Genomic DNA, 23,502 nt, shown 5'->3' with positions numbered 1-23,502 from the left:
TCATCGCCAGCAGCGTCAGCTACGACATCGTCTACCTGTGCTCCATCCACTTGCTGCTCATCATCGCCAGCAGCGTCAGCTACGACATCGTCGACCTCCACTTGCCGCTCATCATCGCCAGCAGCGTCAGCTACGACATCGTCTACCTGTACTCCCTCCACTGGCTTATCATCATCGCCAGCAGCGTCAGCTACGAGATTGTCGACCTGTGCGCCCTCCACTTGCTGCTCATCATCGCCAGCAGGGTCAGCTACATGATTTCCTATCTGTGCTCCCTCCGTTGGTTTCTACCTCGCCTAGTATGCAGGAAGTCGTGGGTTCGATCCCGACCCTGACGCCTGTGTATTTGGAGTTTGCTTGTTCTCACCGTTGTTGCGTGGATTTTTCTCCGGGGTTTTTCCCTCCACATTTAGAATCAACGTGTGTTTCCAGTATTTGGCGGCTATAAGTTGCCACGAGACAAGCCACTTTTTGTTGGGCTATCACTTGTGGCCACATCGCTTCTGAAAAACAGCTACATAGCTCAGCGGGCTTTACCTGGTAAAATAAAAAAATAGTTTAGTTTAATAGTTCTACCTCATCTTCTTTGGTTCTTTCGGTAAAGTCACGTAGAATGAACGTGACTTTACCGAAAGAACCAAAGGAGATGAATCCTTGCAGTCACGAAAGCTTGAAATCGAAATTCAGCTCTACTTCGTTGAGCTATCATTTGTGATGGCCAGGTCACTTCTGAAAGTAAAGAGCTGCATAGCTCAGCGGGCCTTACCTGGAAAAAAAAAATGATATAGCTTACGTTAATGGTGACAATTATTGGCGTTACTCCGCAATGCGAAGAAGTGAGAGCGAGTGACTAAAGCAGAAAGAGAGGGAGGCGGGAGGGCGGGGGTTAGCAGAGGCGGCGGCGACGGCACCTGCAGCTGCGCACTGATCCTCTCGACGCGCCGGCGCATCTCGTCGCGCCCCCTCTCCGCCTCCTCCTTGCCGGCGCGGAGGCGGCCGCCCTCCCTGTCGCCGCGCCGAGCCTCGTGCTCCGCCGCCTCGAGGCGCTCGTGCAGCTCCCGCTCGCGCCGCCGCCACTCGGCCAGCTCGCGGCGGGCGGCGGACGCCTCCGCCTGGGCGCTCTCAAGGCGGGCCTGGCGCGGAAGGAAGGAAGGAAGGAGGGAGAGGGGAGGGGAGGGGAGGGGAAGAAAATATATTTTTTTTTTACAATTTTTTTTTTTTAAAAGACAGAGAGGTTAAAGGTGAGGCAACGCGCATCCGTCGCCAACGCCGCCGCCGCCGCCGCCGTACGTGGCGCAAACCGGGAGCTCACGTGGGAGTTCCAGATAGCCAGGTCCGGCCTCTCAGTGCCGGACACGGCCACTATGAGCCCAGACCTCGCACTGACCCTCTCCTATTGTTGGTTCTTTCGGTAAAGTCACCACGTAGAAGGGAAACAATAAAATAATAAAAATATGAAACAATAAAATTATCACGACGTTTCGACTGCAACACAAGCATTCATCATCAGGTGATGATTGATGATTTTTTAAATTATTTTATTGTATCCCTTCGTCGTGACTTTACCGAAAGAACCAAGAATACGAATCCCTGCAGTCACCAAAGCTTTAAATCAAAATTTAACCCTTTCCTGTTCCCATGGCGTATGCGTACGTCATCGCGTTTTCTTCCGATTCCGTTAACGGTGGGGGAATCGATTCCGTACGGAATTGGAAGTAAAAGGCAACACGTGGAGGGGGGTGTGTCGCAGCCTGGCGCCGGCTATCGCAGAGTGCGGCGGTCGAGTCGCTACGGTTCTCTGCGGCGAGTGACAATGTCTTCATAAAAGTAATATTGAAAAACACTTTTTAAAAAACACGCTTTTATGAAAAGTACTAGTAAGGGAAGAACTCCAGGAAGTGGCCCCGAAGCTTGCCAATAACGTAAGGGGGACCGTGGTCAATTACAGCCAACGTCAGTTCACCGTGGACAAATAGACCCAAGCCGAAACATAACATATAAAAAATAATGTTGAAAAAAATATATTTTCCATTTTTTATGACAGAACATAGTAATTGTCATCAGTATGACATAAGTATACCAAGTTTGCAGTCGATACCACATTGGGAAGTGGGTTAAAAATTGAGTTACAAGATTTGAGGATACAACAACGACGACAACAACAGAGTGAGTTGAATGAAAGCGTGTAAAAACAGCGGCGCTACTACGCCTCTCTCAATTAAATTAACGCAGAACCGCTCGCAACGTTCCGGGGATTCGTCGGTGAATGGGGGACACCCGCCCTGCGACCTGCAGACGTCTCGGAACGGTAAAGGGTTGAGAGGCTATACGGAAGAGGGGGGGGGAGGGATCGTTGTCTTTGTCCGTGTACCTTGTAGTCCTTGGTGTGCTTGTCAACGAGTGTCTGCACATTGAGGCTCTCCTCCTTCTGGGCGGCTGCCGCGATGATGTTCTGCTCGGCCTGGTTCGTCATCTCCCCTTGAAGGCGCAGCATCGCCTGGCTCAGACCCTGCACCGTCCCAACAGCAGCACAACCATCGTCGTCGTCATGTCGCCTGCACTATTCCACTGTAGCGTGAACACACACAGAGACCCATAGACTCACACAGAGACCCAAAGACTCAGAGAGACCCATAGTTTGTTGTCCTTCCCACGCACTTCCGAGAGGCACGGTTGGTTAGGTACGATGTGAAAGAAGTTCAACGTGCATACAGTGAGGAAAAAAGAGTATTTGATCCCCTGCTGATTTTGTACGTTTGCCCACTGACAAAGAAATGATCAGTCTATAATTTTAATGGTAGGTTTATTTGAACAGTGAGAGACAGAATAACAACAAAATCCAGAAAAACGCATGTCAAAAATGTTATAAATTGATTTGCATTTTAATGAGGGAAATAAGTATTTGACCCCTCTGCAAAACATGATTTAGTACTTGGTGGCAAAACCCTTGTTGGCAATCACAGAGGTCAGACGTTTCTTGTAGTTGGCCACCAGGTTTGCACACATCTCAAGAGGGATTTTGTTCCACTCCTCTTTGCAGATCTTCTCCAAGTCATTAAGGTTTCGAGGCTGACGTTTGGCAACTCGAACCTTCAGCTCCTTCCACAGATTTCTATGGGATTAAGGTCTGGAGACTGACTAGGCCACTCCAGGACCTTAATGTGCTTCTTCTTGAGCCACTCCTTTTTGCCTTGGCCGTGTGTTTTGGGTCATTGTCATGCTGGAATACCCATCCACGACCCATTTTCAATGCCCTGGCTGAGGGAAGGAGGTTCTCACCCAAGATTTGACGGTACATGGCCCCGTCCATCGTCCCTTTGATGTGGTGAAGTTGTCCTGTCCCCTTAGCAGAAAAACACCCCCAAAGCATAATGTTTCCACCTCCATGTTTGACGGTGGGGATGGTGTTCTTGGGGTCATAGGCAGCATTCCTTCTCCTCCAAACACGGCGAGTTGAGTTGATGCCAAAGAGCTCCATTTTGGTCTCATCTGACCACAACACTTTCACCCAGTTGTCCTCTGAATCATTCAGATGTTCATTGGCAAATTTCAGACGGGCATGTATATGTGCTTTCTTAAGCAGGGGGACCTTGCGGGCGCTGCAGGATTTCAGTCCTTCACGGCGTAGTGTGTTACCAATTGTTTTCTTGGTGACTATAGTCCCAGCTGCCTTGAGATCATTGACAAGATCCTCCCGTGCAGTTCTGGGCTGATTCCTCACCGTTTTCATGATCATTGCAACTCCACGAGGTGAGATCTTGCATGGAGCCCCAGGCCGAGGGAGATTAACAGTTATTTTGTGTTTCTTCCATTTGCGAATAATCACACCAACTGTTGTCACCTTCTCACCAAGCTGCTTGGCAATGGTCTTGGAGCCCATTCCAGCCTTGTGTAGGTCTACAATCTTGTCCCTGACATCCTTGGAGAGCTCTTTGGTCTTGGCCATGGTGGAGAGTTTGGAATCTGATTGATTGCTTCTGTGGACAGGTGTCTTTTATACAGGTAACAAGCTGAGATTAGGAGCACTCCCTTTAAGGGTGTGCTCCTAATCTCAGCTCGTTACCTGTATTAAAGACACCTGGGAGCCAGAAATCTTTCTGATTGAGAGGGGGTCAAATACTTATTTTCGCCATTAAAATGCAAATCAATTTATAACATTTTTGGCATGCGTTTTTCTGGATTTTTTTGTTGTTATTCTGTCTCTCACTGTTCAAATAAACCTACCATTAAAATTACAGACTGATAATTTCTTTGTCAGTGGGTAAATGTACAAAATCAGCAGGGGATCAAATACTTTTTTCCCTCACTGTACATACAAATCATCTCCATTGTGTAGCCACCACCACCACCATCATCTGTATTATCATGATTACGGTCTATGAGCAGTACACTGATGGTGTGCAGGTAACAGGTGTGTTGACACTACAGTGGTATCGTACAGGTAACAGGTGTGTTAACACTACAGTGGTATCGTACAGGTAACAGGTGTGTTGACACGACAGTGGTATTGTACAAGTAACAGGTGTGTTGACACTACAGTGGTATTGTACAGGTAACAGGTGTTAACACTACAGTGGTATCGTACAGGTAACAGGTGTTAACACTACAGTGGTATTGTACAGGTAACAGGTGTGTTGACACTACAGTGGTATTGTACAGGTAACAGGTGTGTTGACACTACAGTGGTATCGTACAGGTAACAGGTGTGTTGACACTACAGTGGAATTGTACAGGTAACAGGTGTGTTAACACTACATTGGTATTGTACAGGTAACAGGTGTGTTAACACTACAGTGGTATCGTACAGGTAACAGGTGTGTTGACACTACAGTGGTACCGTACAGGTAACAGGTGTGTTGACACTACAGTGGTATCGTACAGGTAACAGGTGTGTTGACACTACAGTGGTATCGTACAGGTAATAGGTGTGTTTGCACTACAGAGGTATCATACAGGTAACAGGTGTGTTGACACTACAGTGGTATCATACAGGTAACAGGTGTGTTGACACTACAGAGGTATCATACAGGTAACAGGTGTATTGACACTACAGAGGTATCGTACAGGTAACAGGTGTGTTGACACTACAGTGGCATCGTACAGGTAACAGGTGTGTTGACACTACAGTGGCATTGTACAGGTAACAGGTGTGTTGACACTACAGTGGCATTGTACAGGTAACAGGTGTGTTGACACTACAGTGGTATCGTACAGGTAACAGGTGTGTTGACACTACAGTGGTATTGTACAGGTAACAGGTGTGTTGACACTACAGTGGTATCGTACAGGTAACAGGTGTGTTGACACTACAGTGGTATTGTACAGGTAACAGGTGTGTTGACACTACAGTGGCATTGTACAGGTAACAGGTGTGTTAACACTACAGTGGTATCGTACAGGTAACAGGTGTGTTGACACTACAGTGGTACCGTACAGGTAACAGGTGTGTTGACACTACAGTGGTATCGTACAGGTAACAGGTGTGTTGACACTACAGTGGTATCGTACAGGTAATAGGTGTGTTTGCACTACAGAGGTATCATACAGGTAACAGGTGTGTTGACACTACAGTGGTATCATACAGGTAACAGGTGTGTTGACACTACAGAGGTATCATACAGGTAACAGGTGTATTGACACTACAGAGGTATCGTACAGGTAACAGGTGTGTTGACACTACAGTGGCATCGTACAGGTAACAGGTGTGTTGACACTACAGTGGCATTGTACAGGTAACAGGTGTGTTGACACTACAGTGGCATTGTACAGGTAACAGGTGTGTTGACACTACAGTGGTATTGTACAGGTAACAGGTGTGTTGACACTACAGTGGTATCGTACAGGTAACAGGTGTGTTGACACTACAGTGGTATCGTACAGGTAATAGGTGTGTTGACACTACAGAGGTATCATACAGGTAACAGGTGTGTTGACACTACAGTGGTATTGTACAGGTAACAGGTGTGTTAACACTACAGTGGTATCGTACAGGTAACAGGTGTGTTGACACTACAGTGGTATCGTACAGGTAACAGGTGTGTTAACACTACAGTGGCATCGTACAGATAACAGGTGTGTTGACATTACAGTGGTATCATACAGGTAACAGGTGTGTTAACACTACAGTGGTATCGTACAGGTAACAGGTGTGTTGACACTACAGTGGCATTGTACAGGTAACAGGTGTGTTGACACTACAGTGGTATCGTACAGGTAACAGGTGTGTTGACACTACAGTGGTATTGTACAGGTAACAGGTGTGTTGACACTACAGTGGTATCGTACAGGTAACAGGTGTGTTGACACTACAGTGGTATCGTACAGGTAATAGGTGTGTTGACACTACAGAGGTATCATACAGGTAACAGGTGTGTTGACACTACAGTGGTATTGTACAGGTAACAGGTGTGTTAACACTACAGTGGTATCGTACAGGTAACAGGTGTGTTGACACTACAGTGGTATTGTACAGGTAACAGGTGTGTTAACACTACAGTGGTATCATACAGGTAACAGGTGTGTTGACACTACAGAGGTATCATACAGGTAACAGGTGTGTTAACACTACAGTGGTATTGTACAGGTAACAGGTGTGTTAACACTACAGTGGTATTGTACAGGTAACAGGTGTGTTGACACTACAGTGGTATTGTACAGGTAACAGGTGTGTTAACACTACAGTGGTACCGTACAGGTAACAGGTGTGTTGACACTACAGAGGTACCGTACAGGTAACAGGTGTGTTAACACTACAGTGGTATTGTACAGGTAACAGGTGTGTTAACACTACAGTGGTATCATACAGGTAACAGGTGTGTTGACACTACAGAGGTATCATACAGGTAACAGGTGTGTTAACACTACAGTGGTATTGTACAGGTAACAGGTGTGTTAACACTACAGTGGTATTGTACAGGTAACAGGTGTGTTGACACTACAGTGGTATTGTACAGGTAACAGGTGTGTTGACACTACAGTGGCATTGTACAGGTAACAGGTGTGTTAACACTACAGTGGTATCGTACAGGTAACAGGTGTGTTAACACTACAGTGGCACTGTACAGGTAACAGGTGTGTTGACACTGCAGTGGTATTGTACAGGTAACAGGTGTGTTGACACTGCAGTGGTATTGTACAGGTAACAGGTGTGTTGACACTACAGTGGCACTGTACAGGTAACAGGTGTGTTGACACTACAGTGGTATCGTACAGGTAACAGGTGTGTTGACACTACAGTGGCACTGTACAGGTAACAGGTGTGTTGACACTACAGTGGCATTGTACAGGTAACAGGTGTGTTGACACTGCAGTGGTATTGTACAGGTAACAGGTGTGTTGACACGAGAAAGGTGTGTTAACACTGCAGGTGGAATCATACAAGTGGCCGATGTATTAAGACTGCAGTGGAACCATACAGGATACAGGTGTGTTGACAATACACTGGAATCGTACAGGAGTGTGTGAACGCTACAGTATAATTGCACTATTTAACCTATTTTTTTATATTTTACCAGGTAAGGCCCACTGAGCTATAGAGCTCTGTTTTATAAGCGGCCTGGCAACAAATGATAGCTCAACAAAGTGGCTTATCGCGTGGAAATGTATAGCAGCCGAATACTCTAAATGCACGTTTCTGAACGCGGAGGGAAAAAACTGGAGGACCCGGAGAAAAATCCACACGACCACGGGGAGAGACACGCAAACTCCAAATATACAGCAGCAGCAGGCGTCAGGGTCGGGATCGAACCCCACGACCTCCTGTAAACCAGGCGAGGTAGTTAACATCTCCTAGCCACTGTGATGATGATGAGAGACGCAAACTCCAAATATACAGCAGCAGCAGGCGTCAGGGTCGGAATCGAACCCCACGACCTCCTGCACACCAGGCGAGGTAGTTAAAATCTCCTAGCCACCGTGATGATGATGGGAGAGAGACGCAGACTCCAAATATACAACGGGCGTGTGCAACGACGAAGCGGCGGTCACGCCCCCCGCACACCTTCAGCTGCTTCTCCTTGTAGGCCAGCTCCCCCTTGAGCCTCTCCACGAGGCTCCGAATGCCGGCCGTAGGCGAGCGCGCGTTCGCCTCCCTCTGGGCGTCGAGCTCCACGCGCAGGAGCCGCAGCTCCTCGGCCAGCGCCACCTCCGAGGCCCTCGCCTCCTCCGCCCGCGCCCGCTCAGCCCGCAGCTCCGCCGAGTGCAGCTGCTGCAGCCTGCGACGCGCACACGCGGGCGCGGGACGGGAGACGCACGCACCCCAGGTGTCTCCGTGGGCAGGGCTGGCGGGCTGGGCCACAGGGCAGGACCGTAGGGGGCAAATGCCCCGGGTATAGGCCGGCCCGTTCCGAGGGCCGGTGGGCCCGATCTTTGTGTGGGGAAATTGGAAATGTGACCATGGTAGAAAGAACAATTGAAATTTTTTATTACCTCTGTGTACGCTTCATTGCTTATTTGCGCTCTCACGTGGCGTTGCAAATGTTACCAGAGTAAAATATATATATACGTAGAATTATAATTAATTTTTATATTTAATAATTGGAGTATTTATAATTTTAGATATATGTATTTATAATGAATAATGATAGTAATTGTAATAAATATAATAAGTGTCTAAATATAAAAATAATAATATAATAGTAAAACCGTTGAATATATTTTTTATTAAATTACTTTATTACATACTCTTTGGTTCTTTCGGTAAAGTCACGTAGGTGAAAAAATGAAGAAAAAATAATAAAAAATGCGAAATAAATCAATCACGACGTTTCGATTGCAACACAAGCAATCATCATCAGGTGTGACAACCACAGCAAGGAAATGTTTACTGAAGTGGAAGAGAGACCAGGGTTAGGGCAGTTAAATAAGTCAGAGAGGGGGAGGGTAGGGTAGGGGGAGTGAATGTTGCGAGGAGTGCACACGCTGCAGGTACAGCAGAGACGCTGAGAGTACAGAGGCAATCATGTCGCCTCTTTCCTTGCTGTGGTTGTCACAGCTGATGATTGCTTCGTGTTGCAATCGCAACGTCATTTATTTATTTACATTTTTTATTTTTTATCTTATATTCCTTTTTCAACCTTACGTGACTTTACCGAAAGAACCAAAGCGTATGGATTCCTTGCAGTCACGAAAACTTCAAACCTAGAATTACTTAATTACCTCGAATGTGTACGCTTCATTGCTTAATCACGCTCTAAGTCCGCAACATTCGGCAGCCACAAATATTCTTCCTCACCGGCGGACCATGCGTGTGTTTTGTGACAGTGCACGCGCGGGGACAGCGTCGTCACCAAAGAGAAACGGAAGATAAGAGCTCGTACTTAGCGGTCTCGGCGCGATGCTCCGTCAGCTGCTGCAGCAGCTGCACCTTGTGGCGCTGGGCGTCGGCGAGGGTCGCCCTCAACCTCTCCGCCAGCGCCGCCATCGCCTCCTCCTGCTCGGCGCTCGTTTGCTCGAGCTCGGCGAGCCGCGTCAGCTGGGCGGCGCTCGCCGGTGCCGCCGCGACCGCTGGCCGGGAGTTCAGCGTCTCCTGCCGGGGGTTTTGCCGCGCGGCCACCGGCAGGGTGAGGGAACGGACAACGTGGAGACGACGTTCGGCGGAAACGTGCGGTGATGGAGGTGGCGTTGATTTGGCAGCGGCAGCAGCATTGGCAGCACCAGCGGTAGCAGCAGCAGCATTGTTGTCAGTGGCAGCAGTGCTATTCTGAACTATTTTATTTTACCAGGTAAGGTCCACCGAGCTATACAGCTCTTTTTCAGAAGCGACATGTCCATCATAAATGACAGCTCAAAGAAAGCGGCTTGTCATCACGTGGAAATTTGTAGTATCCAAATACTCTGAACGCGACGTTGATTCTAAATGTGGAAGAAAAAAAAACGGAAAATCCACGCGACCACGGGGAGGGAAAACATGCAAACTCCAAATATGCAGCAAAGCGTCGGGGTCGAAAATCGAAACCAGGCGAGTGCAGTTAACGTCTCGCCACCGCGGTGCCCAAGTAGTACAAACATCGGCAGCATCAGTAGCCGTTGTCAAAAGCAGAAGGATAATACGCACCCAGACGCAGGCCACGGGCTATATAACGTCCACCCGTGAAACGGACGGCGGGCGTGTGCTTTTTGTCGGTTAACGCCACGCGCCGCGGTACATCAACCAGCGGGCGGCTGTTGGGCTCGAGCCGCGAACCGCCAGCAACGGGCGGCGGACAGACGCGCCGACGCTGAAACTTGTCGACCTGCGTGTGCGTCGCCGTTACCAGCACGGCCTGCTTGAACTTGCTGAAGGTGGCGTTGGACTGGGCGTTGAGTTTGTGGTGCACCGCCTTCATCTCCTCGCCGTGCTGCCGGTTCAACTCCTCCAACTCCTGAGCCAGGGCAGGGAACGTGAGAGAGAGAGAGAGACAGACCGGTGTTACCGACACAAATACAAAGATTCCCCGTTTAGTCTTAACAGACCATTGGGGCAAGTGCCGTTCCTCCTCCTCCTCATCATCATCACGATCTATGGGCAGATTGACCGTAGGTGTCCACTGCACATTTCGGCATTTTTTTACACTTTCCTCTGTCTTGTGCCAATATTCTCAAGCAGTGCGCAAATATTTCTGGCACCAATCTCTAATTTTGTCATCAAGCCGTTCTCTGTTCGGTCTTCCTCTAGATTTGAAGCTTTCGTGACTGCAATGATTCATACTCTTTGTCTTTATTTGGTAAAGTCACGTAGGTAAAATAAAATAAATTTAGTTCTTTTCATTTATTTTATTTTACCTACGTGACTTTACCGAAAAAAACAAAGAGTAGGTCTTCCTCTCTTTGCGATTCTTTCCATTTTTCCAAACAACACACTTTCAATTTTCCTGTTGTTTCTTTTCTTACTCTTTGGGTCCAGTTTAGATGCGGCAATCCTTCTATAGCAGTTCATTACGAGTGCCAATATCTTAAGTGCTCCATAATAGATGTTATTTTGGGTTTAATCGAGTGAACACAAAAGGTTTGTCACGTAAACAAAACATGCCAATTTGTTACTAATTCAGCACGCCGCTGTGTTGGAGAGCAAACCCACAACATTTACAATTCGACTACCGTGACTAGCATCAACTAGCATAATCAGGCGACAGCTGAGTTGCTGTTAGTGAGCACCAATTAAGGTTGACGAGCCGATGCCCCCAATGCGCCCACCTGCTGCGCCTGCTGCAGCTGCCGCTGGTACTTGTCGACGAGCTGCTCCTTGTGGTCCAGCCGGGCCTGGAGGTTGGCCACGGCGCGCTGGGTCGCGACCAGGGCCCCACCACCTTCGCTGGGGCCGCCACCGTCTGCCGCCGCCGCCGCCGCTGCCAGGAGCTTCTCACGCTGGGCCGACGCCGGGAGGCGCAGGCGCAGCTCGTTGATGACGCGCTCGCGAGACAGCACGTTGGCCTCGGCGCTGTGCAGAGCGTCCTGCTTCTGCTGCAGCTGCTGCTCGTTGCGGCAGGGAAGGAGGGACAGAGAGAGAGAGAGAGAGAAGCCATGGTGGCAAGTGTGGGTGGCGGTGTAAGGGAAAGAGGGCGGCAGTGGGAAAAGGGGGCGGCAGTGAAAAGGTGGACGGAAGTGGGAAAGTGGGCGGCAGTGGGAAAAGTGGGCGGCAGTAAAAAAGTGGGTGGCAGTGAGAAAGAAGGTGGCAACGGGAAGGCGGTAGTGAGAAAAGGGGGCGGCAGTGGGAAACGGGGGTGGCAGTGGAGAAAAGGGGGTGGCAGTGAGAAAAGGGGGTGGCAGTGGGAAAAGAGGGTGGCAGTGGGAAAGGACGAGGCAGTGAGAAAGGGGGCAGCAGTGAGAAAGGACGAGGCAGTGAGAAAAGGGGGCAGCAGTGAGAAAGGACGAGGCAGTGAGAAAAGGGGGCGGCAGTGGGAAAGGACGAGGCAGTGAGAAAGGGGGCGGCAGTGGGAAACAGGGGTGGCAGTGGAGAAAAGGGGGTGGCAGTGAGAAAGGACGAGGCAGTGAGAAAGGGAGCAGCAGTGAGAAAGGGGGCAGCAGTGAGAAAAGAGGGCGGCAGTGGGGAAGGGGGGCGGCAGTGGGAAAGGAGCCACAAGTATAAAAACTGACAGCCATTGAAAATGATGGCAGCCGTTATAGAAAGAGGAGGTAGTGGAGTCAGAGGACGGCAGGGAGAAAGGAGGTGGCAGTTGGATGAAGCTGCCCGACACCGGTGTTGCGGATCCGGGGTTAATGCTGTTGTTGTTGGTGTGTGTGTGTGCGACCCACACCTCCTCGAGTGAGCGACACTGCGCCTGGCTCTGCAGGATCGTCTTGACATGGCCACGGATCGTCGTGATCGCCTTTTCCAGCTGCTGAGCCACGGGCAGGCCCGTGTCTGGCACCGTGCCACCAACCTCTTCAAACTGCGTCCACAGAAGGCAACGGCGTTAACTCTAAATGTTTGTAACAATCGTTTCAGTACAACTGCGCGGTGCTACTTCTCGTCCGTTATAGCTCTCCGATGTGTCCTGTACCGCATGGGGGCAACGTTGTCCAACGTTTCACTCCGCATGCTGGAAGCTTCTTGAAGTTCCCCATATGTGTAAGGGGTGGTCGCGGTTAGCGCACTGCCGCTACGAATCCAGTCACCCGAGTTTGATTCCCACTCACGGCCAACACCAGTGGCGATTATCTGAATCGGTCCTGGGCCTCCTCTAGGCCGATTCAGCCTCAAATGAGTACCTGGTGTGGTGTGTAAAAACATCGCTACTGGGGAGACAAAGGCGGTCGGGCGTGGTGCTGGCCACCCACCCACTCGTGTGCCGTTCCGGCCTTCATAGGTGCTCGCTAACAACCCTTGCCCCAACAATCTGTGACGGCTATACAGGGAATCTTAATTTTTTGTGGTAGGGGTGGTGGTGGTGGTAGTGGAGTGCTATGTGCGTGCGCGCGTGCCTTGCGTGCCGCGGAGAGCATCTCCCTCTGTTGCCGTTCGTGCGCCTCCACCTGCTTCTCCAGCTCCAGCTCCCTCTGCTCCCACGCGAGCTGACTCTCCTCGTGGAACTGACAGACACACGCACAACGACAACGACGTCGACCAACAACAAGGACACAGGAACGTACATTCATACAGCACCCCCGCCGTAATGTAACAAACATATCAGAGGTGAGTTGATGACTGGTGAGCGAGGAGCACCAGGTTGAATGTAGAACAGGCTGGGATCATGCAGTTATATTATTATGGTGTGGACGAAGATGCAGACAGAGGGGATGCATTGATGGGCTGGCCTCTAAGTTATATTATGTTGGTGTGGCCGGACGGTTAGAGGGGATGAATGGAGAGGCTAGCTACCGGCTGGACATGGGGATAGAGGGGCTGGCTGCCGGCTGGAAGTGGGGATAGAGGGGCTGGCTACCGGCCGGACATGGGGATAGAGGGGCTGGCTGCCAGCTGGAAGTGGGGATAGAGGGGCTGGCTACTGGCTGGACGTGGGGATAGAGGGGCTGGCTACTGGCTGCCGGCTGGACGTGGGGATAGAGGGGCTGGCTACTGGCTGGACGTGGGGATAGAGGGGCTGGCTACCGGCCGGACATGGGGATAGAGGGGCTGGCTGCCGGCTGGAAGTGGGGATAGAGGGGCTGGCTACCGGCCGGACATGGGGATAGAGGGGCTGGCTGCCGGCTGGAAGTGGGGATAGAGGGGCTGGCTGCCGGCTGGACATGGGGATAGAGGGGCTGGCTGCTGGCTGGACGTGGGGATAGAGGGGCTGGCTACTGGCTGGACGTGGAGTTAGAGGGGCTGGCTGCCGACTGGACGTGGGGATAGAGGGGCTGGCTGGATGTGGGGATAGAGGGGCTGGCTGGACGTGGGGATAGAGGGGCTGGCTGGATGTGGTGATAGACGGCTTGGCTGGACGTGGGGATAAAGAAGCTGGCTGCTAGTTAGATGCTACCACCGCCACCTTGTTGAGCTGCAGGATCTCGTGCTCGAGGAGGGAGCGGGATCTCTCGTGCTCCTCCACGGCGGCGCGCAGGCGGGACGCCTCGTCCTGGTGGCGCGCAGCCTCGCGCTCCGTGCGCCGCTCGCTCACGCGCAGCTCCTGCATGCGCCTGTGCCACTCGCACACCTGCGCAGGCGCACGCGAATCGTCGTCGTCGTCGTCGTCGTCGTCGTCGGCAACATTGTCATGGTCATCGTCAACGCGAGCGTGAAGGCTCTCTCGTACGACTGGGGTTTATACACGGTGCTCTTCAGAGCACGACCGACTGCTCTCCCAGCCTCGGCTCTTGCGCTCGACGCTGGGAGTGTCGGGCCTTCTCGAGTGTTGCCCCCCCAAGGATCTGGAAGGCCTTGCCGGCGGCGATCCGGCACGCTACGAGCCTCGCCGTGTTTAGGAGTGAGCGCGAGACTCACCGTTTTCTCATGGCTTTTACTTCAACGCTGTTTTATGGTCTTTGAATTTTATTTTAGCGTACAATGTTTTGATACCCCCTTGAGTAGAGGTGATATTACGTTTAAAACAAATACGGTTTTGCGGTTTACGGTCTGCCCAAGAACCACTCGTACACCCGTCGACACTCAGAATCCATCATCATCATCAACATCATCATCATCAAGACCATCATCAAGTGAGGAGCAGTCTGCTCAGGTTGGGGGACTGTCACGATCCTGCAATGTAATAATGTAATAATCCACATGCGGCTCTAATGAAGGGGCATAACTTAGAACGTACTACTATCACAGTAGTAGCAAAGAATAATGAATGTCTCCCGTGCTGTGACGAAAATTGTAAATATATTTACAGTAAAACCTTGGATTGCGAGCATAATTCGTGTTTGTAATCCAAAGCACTCGTATATCAAAGCGAATTTCCCCATAAGAAATAATGGAAACTCAGATGATTCGTTCCACAACCCAAAAATATTTACGTAAAAATGATTAATGCAAAATACCTTTTTATATTTTTATTATTTAAATTTAATATAAAGTAATCAAATGTATAAATTTAATTTAATCGTGGCTGGTGTGAGGGAGACGAGAGAGAGGAGAGGAGGAGGAGGGCTATCGTGTTGGACGACTTTCACTGTCACGAACGGAATCACTGCCATCTGTTGGCTCACTGGAATCTTTTTCTTTTTGTGCGACTTGAACAAGGAACCTATCCAATGACACTCGCTTTTGCCTCCTTTTGAGGATTTCACGGGGGCCATTGTTGCAGTACAGTTACTAAAGAACAGTCACTACACGTGGTCACAACACTATAGTAAACAGTATACGCTCGCACGGATGTTGACTATACGAGCGAGGCACGCCGACTGAGACCGAGCATGGGAGACGATTACCCACAATCCCGCAGCGAGAGAGAGAAGAACCATCGGCTCAGTTGTGATCACGTGACGCTCGGCAGACAAAGCGTCTACACGTACACTACTCATAGTGCAAGACCCTCGCTCGTTTATCAAGTTAAAATTCATTTAAAATTTTTGCTCGTCTTGCAAAACACTCGCAGACCAAGTTACTCGCAATCCAAGGTTTTACTGTACACATTGTTTTATACACACTTGGCTCTTTACGGAACTCATGGGTTGCTTTTTGGCTCTGGGTCTGTTGTAGTTTGGCCAACCCTGATCTAGCAACTGCACAGGAGCTTATTTCATCGCTCCATCACCCCGTCTCCTCGGTGGACGAACATCTTCGACGCGTTCCGCGCCTTGTATGCGTGTATGTTGAACTTCTTTCGCACCGTGCATAGCCAACTGTGCTCATCAGAGGTGCGGGGGAAGGACAAAATCGGAGGCGTTTAAGTTTGTTGTCCTTCCCCCGCATCTTCGATTAGCATGGTTGGCTACGTACGGTGCGAAAGGGGTTCAACAGAATACATAAATAGACTTACACAGAGACGCATAGACTCACACAGAGACCCATAGTTTGTTGTTCTTCACCCCCCCCCCCCCTCGACCGCACCTCCGATTATCACGGTTGGCTACGTACGGTGCAAAAGAAGTTCACCACACATACACACACAGAGGCATACTCCGTCATTATTCTTGACCGCTATTTCTGACCGTCGGTCATCGTCCCCCGTTCCGGCCGTGGCGCTTCCCTACCGAAAAACCCACAAGCGACTTTTGACTCAACGGTTTGAAATGACGTCATTAGCCGGGCGAGCGTGCGATCTGCGCGCGTACACGAATCCAAGAATCGTGCACGGTTGTTGCGGCCATACCTTCTGCGCGCCCCGTGCGTCCTTCAGCGTTGACACGAGCTCCTCCAGGCCCTTGGACTTGATCTCCAGCTCGGCAAGGCGGTCCTCGGCCAACCTCCGGTCTTCGCGGCATTTGCGCGCCTCCTGCGTCGTCCGCGGCGCGAGAATGTACGGCCGCGAATGAGGACGCGCGCACGCGCCTCGCACCCCGCCCGTCCCACCGTGTCACGCTTGGCCTGAGCTAAGCCTCGTATCTAAGAACCGATTCACGCGCGCGTTGCACGTGGCCAGTCCCCGGGACGGCATTGGAAATTGAGCTGGAACAATGGCCGCACTTCACGTCGCCAGACGGCGCAGGTGACAAGGGTTACGAATGATACGGATAGTACAAAGGAGACAGGTGGTAACGAATGAGACGCGCAGTGGAAATGAGAGTGAAAATAACACAACAAAAATGAGACAAGACAATGCAGACAAAAGATAAGACGGTACAAACGAGACAGGCAGTAAAAAGGAGGACATTATAAAATGAGACTATAAATGAGACGGCACAAAGGCAAAAAAACATTCTAGATTTGAAGCTTTCGTGACTGCAAGGATTCATACTTTTTTTTCCGCTAAAGTCACGTAGGTAAAATAAAATAGAACAATTAAATCACGACGTTTCCGAGACAACACAAGCAGCAGAATCTCTGTGTCACAGAGATTCTGCTGTGACTGTTCCACCTGAAGACGGAAGCTTGTGTTGCCTCCGAAACGTCGTGATGTAATTGTTCTATTTTATTTTACCTACGTGACTTTACCGAAAAAAACAAAAAAAAAGTACAAAAAAACATTTCAAACAAGACAAACCGTAACTAACCGGATGAACACACAAAGTATGATTCTATTTTATTGTTTTATATTTTTATTATTTTATTGTTTCCCTTCTACGTGACTTTACCGAAAGAACCAAGAATGTAAAGTACGACTCTCTCATCTTATTTAACATTTATATAGGGCGCTTTAGCTCAAGACACTCTCTAACATAGTTTAAAAGCGGTAACTAAAATCGATTGATTTAGATGGCAAGGGGGACAAGTGCACGGGCCAAGGGACGAGTGACCGTTAACAGAGGGGCAGCACACGGAGGTCACGAGAGGACTACAGGGGAGAGACGTGGAGGAGTCTCGGAGGGGCGAGGAGTTCACCGAAACGCCGTTCCACTCTCTTTGGTTCTTTCGGTAAAAAGTCACGTGGGTATAAAATAAAATAAATCGCGACGTTTCCATCGCAACACAAGCGACCGTCATCAGGAGGAACAGACGCGACAGGAGGACTGCTGACGTAGGAGAAACAGCTGCTGCAGCAGCAAGAGTTTATATCGGATGTTTGTGGGCCCGACCCAAGAGGGTAAGCGGGCAGAGCTACAGAAGGAATTTGTACGTAAAATGTGAGAGATTAGCGTGCCAACGTGAGACAGTCCCAGCCGCCGTTCCATTTGCGCGGCGCGACTCGCCCACGGCGCCTCTCACCTCGGCGGCCGTCATCTCGTCGTCCTGCAGTTGCGCCAGCGTGCGGTGGAAGCGCTCCTGCTCCGCGAGGGGCACGGCGCCGGCGTAGCGGTGGCGCAGGGCCTGGAGCGCCCGGCGCAGGTGGCCCGCGCGGCTGTGGCCCTCGGCACGCGCGTGGATCAGAGTCTGCACCGCGGGCGGCATCGTACCAGGAGGCGGGGGGAAGGCGGATGAATTTCCATGCGCGTCGTTAAGGCAACCACCCACCCCTCCGTCGCGTTAAGCCTTTTGTATCGGATATGCGGGTTTTGGAAAACCCTCCGATCAATTTGACTGGTTTTTCAACGGTTTTACTTCACTCGATTCCTGTGTTGCCGTGGTCAAATCTTGTCATCAAAATTTCATCCACTTCCCGTTGTCCAATCAATTCCAAATTTTTTACACGTACTCAGATCCGGTGACAATGCATGCCTGTATTAAAATCGGCATCAATTAATTCGCTACTTTAAAGCAATTTACATTTTGTATGGACGCCTTATTATTTATATATTTGTGTAGGTCAAAAACTCCGCGGTCCCTAAACTGTGGAATCGGCTCGCATAAAACGCAGGCGCCGCGTGTCTCAGGCGCCGCGTGTCTCAGGCACCGCGTGTCTCAGGCGCCATGGAGGTACTTCTCGACCGTGAGCTAAACGAAGTTGTTAATAAAACCGTTGTTTTAAAAAAAAAACGTTTTTAAACGAGTTTATTCGTAGGTTAAGTCTCCAATAGCAACAAAACGTTGCATTACAGTTTAATGAACATTGGATCATCTTTATAAGAGTTATGATGACGAGTGGATGGACGGATGGCCAGAACTAATGCACTAACGCTTTGAAACTCAGTTGGAAAGCGTGAAAGAAAAGAACGCGTGGATTAGGGAACACAAATACATTATCATAGACTGCTAAAGACAAAGTGGGCTTGGACAGAAGGGGTGATAGCATGTGGTCAAGTCTAATGAAGGAGCGCCAGCCAAAGGAGGCAATACCCTGGCGAGGACGTGAACCATGGAGATGGAGCTAATATGGATCATGGCCATCCGGTGGACCATGAGGGACGGGACGAGCTCGGCAATACCTTCATCCAGCAGCGGATTGATCACGGTTGGTGATAGTGACGATGGCCACGGTGGTGTGGCCGTGCGGCGCTTGCCTGCTCTCGCTGGTCCAGCTGCTGCTCCAGACGGAGGCCCCAGGCTTCGGCCCTGCTGAGCTTGGCGCGGACGGTGTCCAGCTTGCGAAGCGCCGTCGCCTCGCTCAGCTGCAGCGCCATGATGTGCTGGTGCAGCGTGCCCAGCAGCGTCTTCTCATCCGAGCGGCACTGCCCGCGATAAAAACAAAAGATTCCCCCCGTATGGCCTTGAACAGACTGTTGGGGGGGGGGGGGGGGGGCGAGTGCTGTTAGTGAGATGCACCTACGAAAGGGTGGGTGGCCAACACCGTGCCCGGCAGTCCTTTGTCTCCCCAGTGGTGATGTTTCACACACGGCACCAGGCGCTCATTTGAGGCCGAATCGGCCGAGGGGAAGCACGGGACCAGCACAATGCGTTAGCGACTGCACTGCCGCTCGAACAACAACCGCCATTCGCCACGTGGTGGTGGCGACGTCACCACGGAGCCTGTGCCAGGCGAGACGCACTTTGAGGGGGCACGTGCAGTGTCGAAGGCTCGCTGGCTTGGAGATCACAGGACAGACCCAGGTGTCATGGGTTGGCTGAGATGACTGGCAGGTGCACCACCTGTGCCCCCTAATGTGCAAATTGTCGCTAGCCACACACATACAAGCGGTCACTTGATGGGATCTCACACCGCTTTTACCACGTGGCAACTTGCCATGACGCGCCGGAACCAACCCGTGCTGCACTGGCCTCACAAAAAGACAACTGAACTTGGCTCGGGGTCAAGCAGGGTCAGGGGTCGGGGCTAATGGTGCATTCATTGGTTGCATGTGGTGTGAGTCAGTATGCTGTGAGGACACGGCCACCACAAAACTCTGTGCAAACCAGTTTAACACGTAGGCCTTTCGCGACCAATATAATTCATAATAAACGTTTTTGGGTTAGATCGCGTTATTTAAAAATGTGTCGCGACCCTCCACCACCCGACATGGCCAATCAGCAAAAAAAATGTGTCGCGTTTACAAAAGACAAATAGTTCACTACTTTAGCCCACCGGTGTGTTGAAGAGTGAATCCACAACACCATTCTGGCGAATTGCCCGAATGATGCCGGATGTAATTACCAGCGAAACGTCGTGCTCGAAAATTGTAAATGTTGTGGATTCACTCTTCTGCGCAACCACATGATGATAAACCGCTTTCATCGAGCTATCATTCGTCATTGCCAGGTGATACTCTTTGGTTCTATTCGGTAAAGTCACGTAGGTAAAAAATAAAACAACAAAAATCACGACGTTTTGGCCACAACACAAGCGGCCTTCATCAGGTGAAGGGACCAGGCTGTCTCGAGGACAGCGCTGGAGTGAAACACAGCCACGCTCAGACCGCGACCTTTAAGCTGTGTGCGAGGAAACAAGGTGCCTTGCCAAAGGAATTAGCATAAAAATTAGCATTTGATTGGCCGACTTAGCATGATGAACGGTGTAGAGGTGGTGTACATGCGGGTGAACATGCCGGTTGGCGAGGGGGGGAGGGGGAGTTTACCTATTGATGGTGTGAAAAGGGAATTTTTTTAAGAGCTGCGAAAGTTTGGGGTACCACTACTTGAAAAATATACTGTACCATTGAAAATTAGTTTAATGTTTGGTTCGATTTAGAACATCTTTCCAATGGTTGCTTAATTTGAAACCATCTTCTCGGCTGAAATTGTGTCTGTGTTTGTAGATCTGAATTGCCTCGTGAACAAATCTCTGATAAAAACCCGTGGGTTTGCAAAGAACCTTGGTATCGGAGAAAATTATATCGTGATCACCCACAGCGTTGTAACAGTGATCAGCTACGGCAGAAGAATTCGTTCTGCCGTGTTAAATCTAGAATTGCCAGGTCACTTCTGACAATGAGCTCTATAGCTCAGTGGTGCCCTTACCTGGTAAAGAAAAAAAGTTAAAATAGTAATTAAAAAAAAACTTGCAGATATCTCTTGGTAAGTTTTTCAAGAGAGTAGGGAGGAAACATGAGCACCAAGGGGAATTAGCATCTACATCTGCAGAACATGAAGATCCAGTGGCATCTACAGGAGATTATACAACTTTTAAAGCCATTCGCTGTGTTTCGTGTACAGTAAAACCTTGGATTGCGAGTAACTTGGTCTGCGAGCGTTTTGCAAGACGAGCAAACATTTTAAATGAATATTAATTTGATAAACGAGCGAGGGTCTTGCAATTACGAGCAGCGTACGTGTAGACGCTTTGTACTGCCGAGCGTCAAGTGATCACAACTGATATACGAGTGCTTTGATACACGAGTGCTTTGGATTACAAACACGTTTCCGGAACGAATTACGCTCGCAATCCAAGGTTCTACTGTACTTTCAAGTAAATTCTGGACATCTCAATGTCGATAACCGGCACACGGCGACCCCCAACCTGCAGGTCGGAGAGCTGCCGTCGCAGAGATTCGACCTCCTTCTCGTGCGAGTGCTGGCGGGAGGCCCATGACTCCGCTTGAGCCCTGGCCACCTCCGCGACGTCGCGCTGCCTGCATGCACACACGGACACGTACGTTGAACTTCTAGCGCGCCGTACACAGCCAACTGTGCTAATCGGAGGTGCGGGGGGAGGGGGGGGAAGGACAACAAACGAAATGCGACAAGCAGTTCTAAAGAAAATGAGTTTTCAATCTAGATTTAAAAGTGCATAGCACTATGCATAGCACAGTGCTGGGTTATCAGGTCAGTGCTGGGTTATGAGGTCACTGCTGGGTTATGAGGTCAGTGCTGGGTGTTAGGTCACTGCTGGGTTATGAGGTCAGTGCTGGGTTATCAGGTCAGTGCTGGGTTATGAGGTCAGTGCTGGGTTGAGGTCAGTGCTGGGTTATGAGGTCAGTGCTGGGTTATCAGGTCACTGCTGGGTGTTAGGTCACTACTGGGTTATCAGGTCACTGCTGGGTGTCAGGTCAGTGCTGGGTTATCAGGTCACCACTGGGTAATCAGGTCACTGCTGGGTTATGAGGTCAGTGCTGGGTGTTGAGGTCAGTGCTGGGTTATCAGGTCAGTGCTGGGTTATGAGGTCACTGCTGGGTGTTGAGGTCACTGCTGGGTTATGAGGTCACTACTGGGTTATCAGGTCACTGCTGGGTTATCAGGTCAGTGCTGGGTTATCAGGTCAGTGCTGGGTGTCAGGTCATCACTGGGTTATCAGGTCAGTTCTGGGTGTTGAGGTCACTAATGGGTTATCAGGTCACCGCTGGGTTATCAGGTCAGTGCTGGGTGTCAGGTCAGTGCTGGGTTATCAGGTCAGTGCTGGGTGTTAGGTCACTACTGGGTTATCAGATCAGTGCTGGGTTATTAGGTCAGTGCTGGGTTATCAGGTCACTACTGGGTTATCAGGTCAATACTGGGTTATCAGGTCACCGCTGGGTGTTAGGTCAGTGCTGGGTTATGAGGTCAGTGCTGGGTTATCAGGTCACCGCTGGGTTATCAGGTCAGTGCTGGGTGTTAGGTCACTACTGGGTTATCAGGTCACTGCTGGGTTATGAGGTCACTACTGGGTTATCAGGCCACTACTGGGTTATCAGGTCAGTGCTGGGTTATGAGGTCACTGCTGGGTGTTAGGTCACTACTGGGTTATCAGGTCACTACTGGGTTATGAGATCAGTGCTGGGTTATCAGGTCACTCCTGGGTGTCAGGTCAGTGCTGGGTGTTAGGTCACTACTGGGTTATCAGGTCAGTGCTGGGTTATCAGGTCAGTGCTGGGTTATCAGGCCAGTGCTGGGTGTCGGTGCAGGGCGTCCGTACTTGGACACCTCCATCCTGAGGGCGGCCTCCGACTCCTCGAGCTGCCGGATTTGCCGTCGGTCGGCCTCGCTCACGGCTCGACTCACGCCCCCCGCCAGCTCGTCCCGGAGCTCGGCTTCCACGCGCTGCGCCTCCAGGTTCATCCTCGTCAGCTGAGGGCGCGAGGCGGCAACAACCATGAGCACGGCCGGCTACGTACTGCGCGAAAGAAGTTCAACATACATAAATAAAAAAATTGGTTTTCTGTTCTCCCCCCCGTACCTCCGATTCGTACGTTTTTTTTTTCATTGGGCGCAATTGCGAACAACAGCCAATATCGTACATTGGTACATCTAATCGGCATAAGCATTGGATGTCCCCACGTGTGCGCTCGGCACGTGAAGGGCCTGAAAACCAGAATCCGTTATTTCGCCGACAATGTGTTCATCAGGGAGCGCCAGAGAGGGATGCTTCCATCCAGGGAGCTTGTTCTGTTCACGACGTACGGCGCGGAAGAAGTTCAAAATACATACAGACGCACTCCCAAGTACGAGCGCATTCTCCCTCATGCGTGACACACTATTTCGACCTGCATTTTTCACCCTAGACTTTGGGGTGCGTAGAATGAGAATAAAATAATAAAATAACACGATAAAATTCTCACGACGTTTCGGCCACAACGCAAGCGGCCGTCTTCAGTTCTGTACCTTTCACCTGAAGACGGCCGCTTGCGTTGTGGCCGAAACGTCGTGAGAATTTTATCGTGTTATTTTATTATTTTATTATCATTCTACGTGACTTTACCGAAAGAACCAAAGAAGATGAATCCTTGCAGTCACGAAAGCTTCAAATCGAAATTTGGGGTGCGTCTCATTATCCAGTTACGTGGTCTTTGCTGCCACCACGGCCACTTCAACCATTACCA

General features: G+C 50.3%; 1 protein-coding gene across 1 annotated transcript in view; it reads right to left on the bottom strand.

The window, feature by feature from the left end:
* The window catches only part of CEP290 (centrosomal protein 290), an 86,265-nt gene that overhangs the window by 17,008 nt on the left and 45,755 nt on the right, over positions 1-23,502 (bottom strand). Inside the window, exons 28-41 of the mRNA XM_032978197.2 lie at positions 22,599-22,750; positions 21,228-21,339; positions 18,838-19,005; positions 17,666-17,830; positions 16,173-16,295; positions 13,908-14,072; positions 12,901-13,008; positions 12,234-12,368; positions 11,173-11,448; positions 10,254-10,361; positions 9,318-9,526; positions 8,000-8,213; positions 2,372-2,509; positions 912-1,133 (exon numbers count right to left, since the gene is read on the bottom strand). Coding sequence (XP_032834088.2) covers positions 912-1,133; positions 2,372-2,509; positions 8,000-8,213; positions 9,318-9,526; positions 10,254-10,361; positions 11,173-11,448; positions 12,234-12,368; positions 12,901-13,008; positions 13,908-14,072; positions 16,173-16,295; positions 17,666-17,830; positions 18,838-19,005; positions 21,228-21,339; positions 22,599-22,750 — 2,295 coding nt within the window. The remainder of the gene's footprint in view (positions 1-911; positions 1,134-2,371; positions 2,510-7,999; positions 8,214-9,317; positions 9,527-10,253; positions 10,362-11,172; positions 11,449-12,233; positions 12,369-12,900; positions 13,009-13,907; positions 14,073-16,172; positions 16,296-17,665; positions 17,831-18,837; positions 19,006-21,227; positions 21,340-22,598; positions 22,751-23,502) is intronic.

The sequence above is a fragment of the Petromyzon marinus genome, chromosome 65 (assembly GCF_048934315.1).
Source record: "Petromyzon marinus isolate PM22_M1 ecotype Great Lakes invasive population chromosome 65, UKy_Petmar_22M1.pri1.0, whole genome shotgun sequence".
In the NCBI taxonomy this organism is placed as follows: Eukaryota; Metazoa; Chordata; class Hyperoartia; order Petromyzontiformes; family Petromyzontidae; genus Petromyzon; species Petromyzon marinus.
This window is presented reverse-complemented; position numbering and strand designations above follow the sequence as displayed.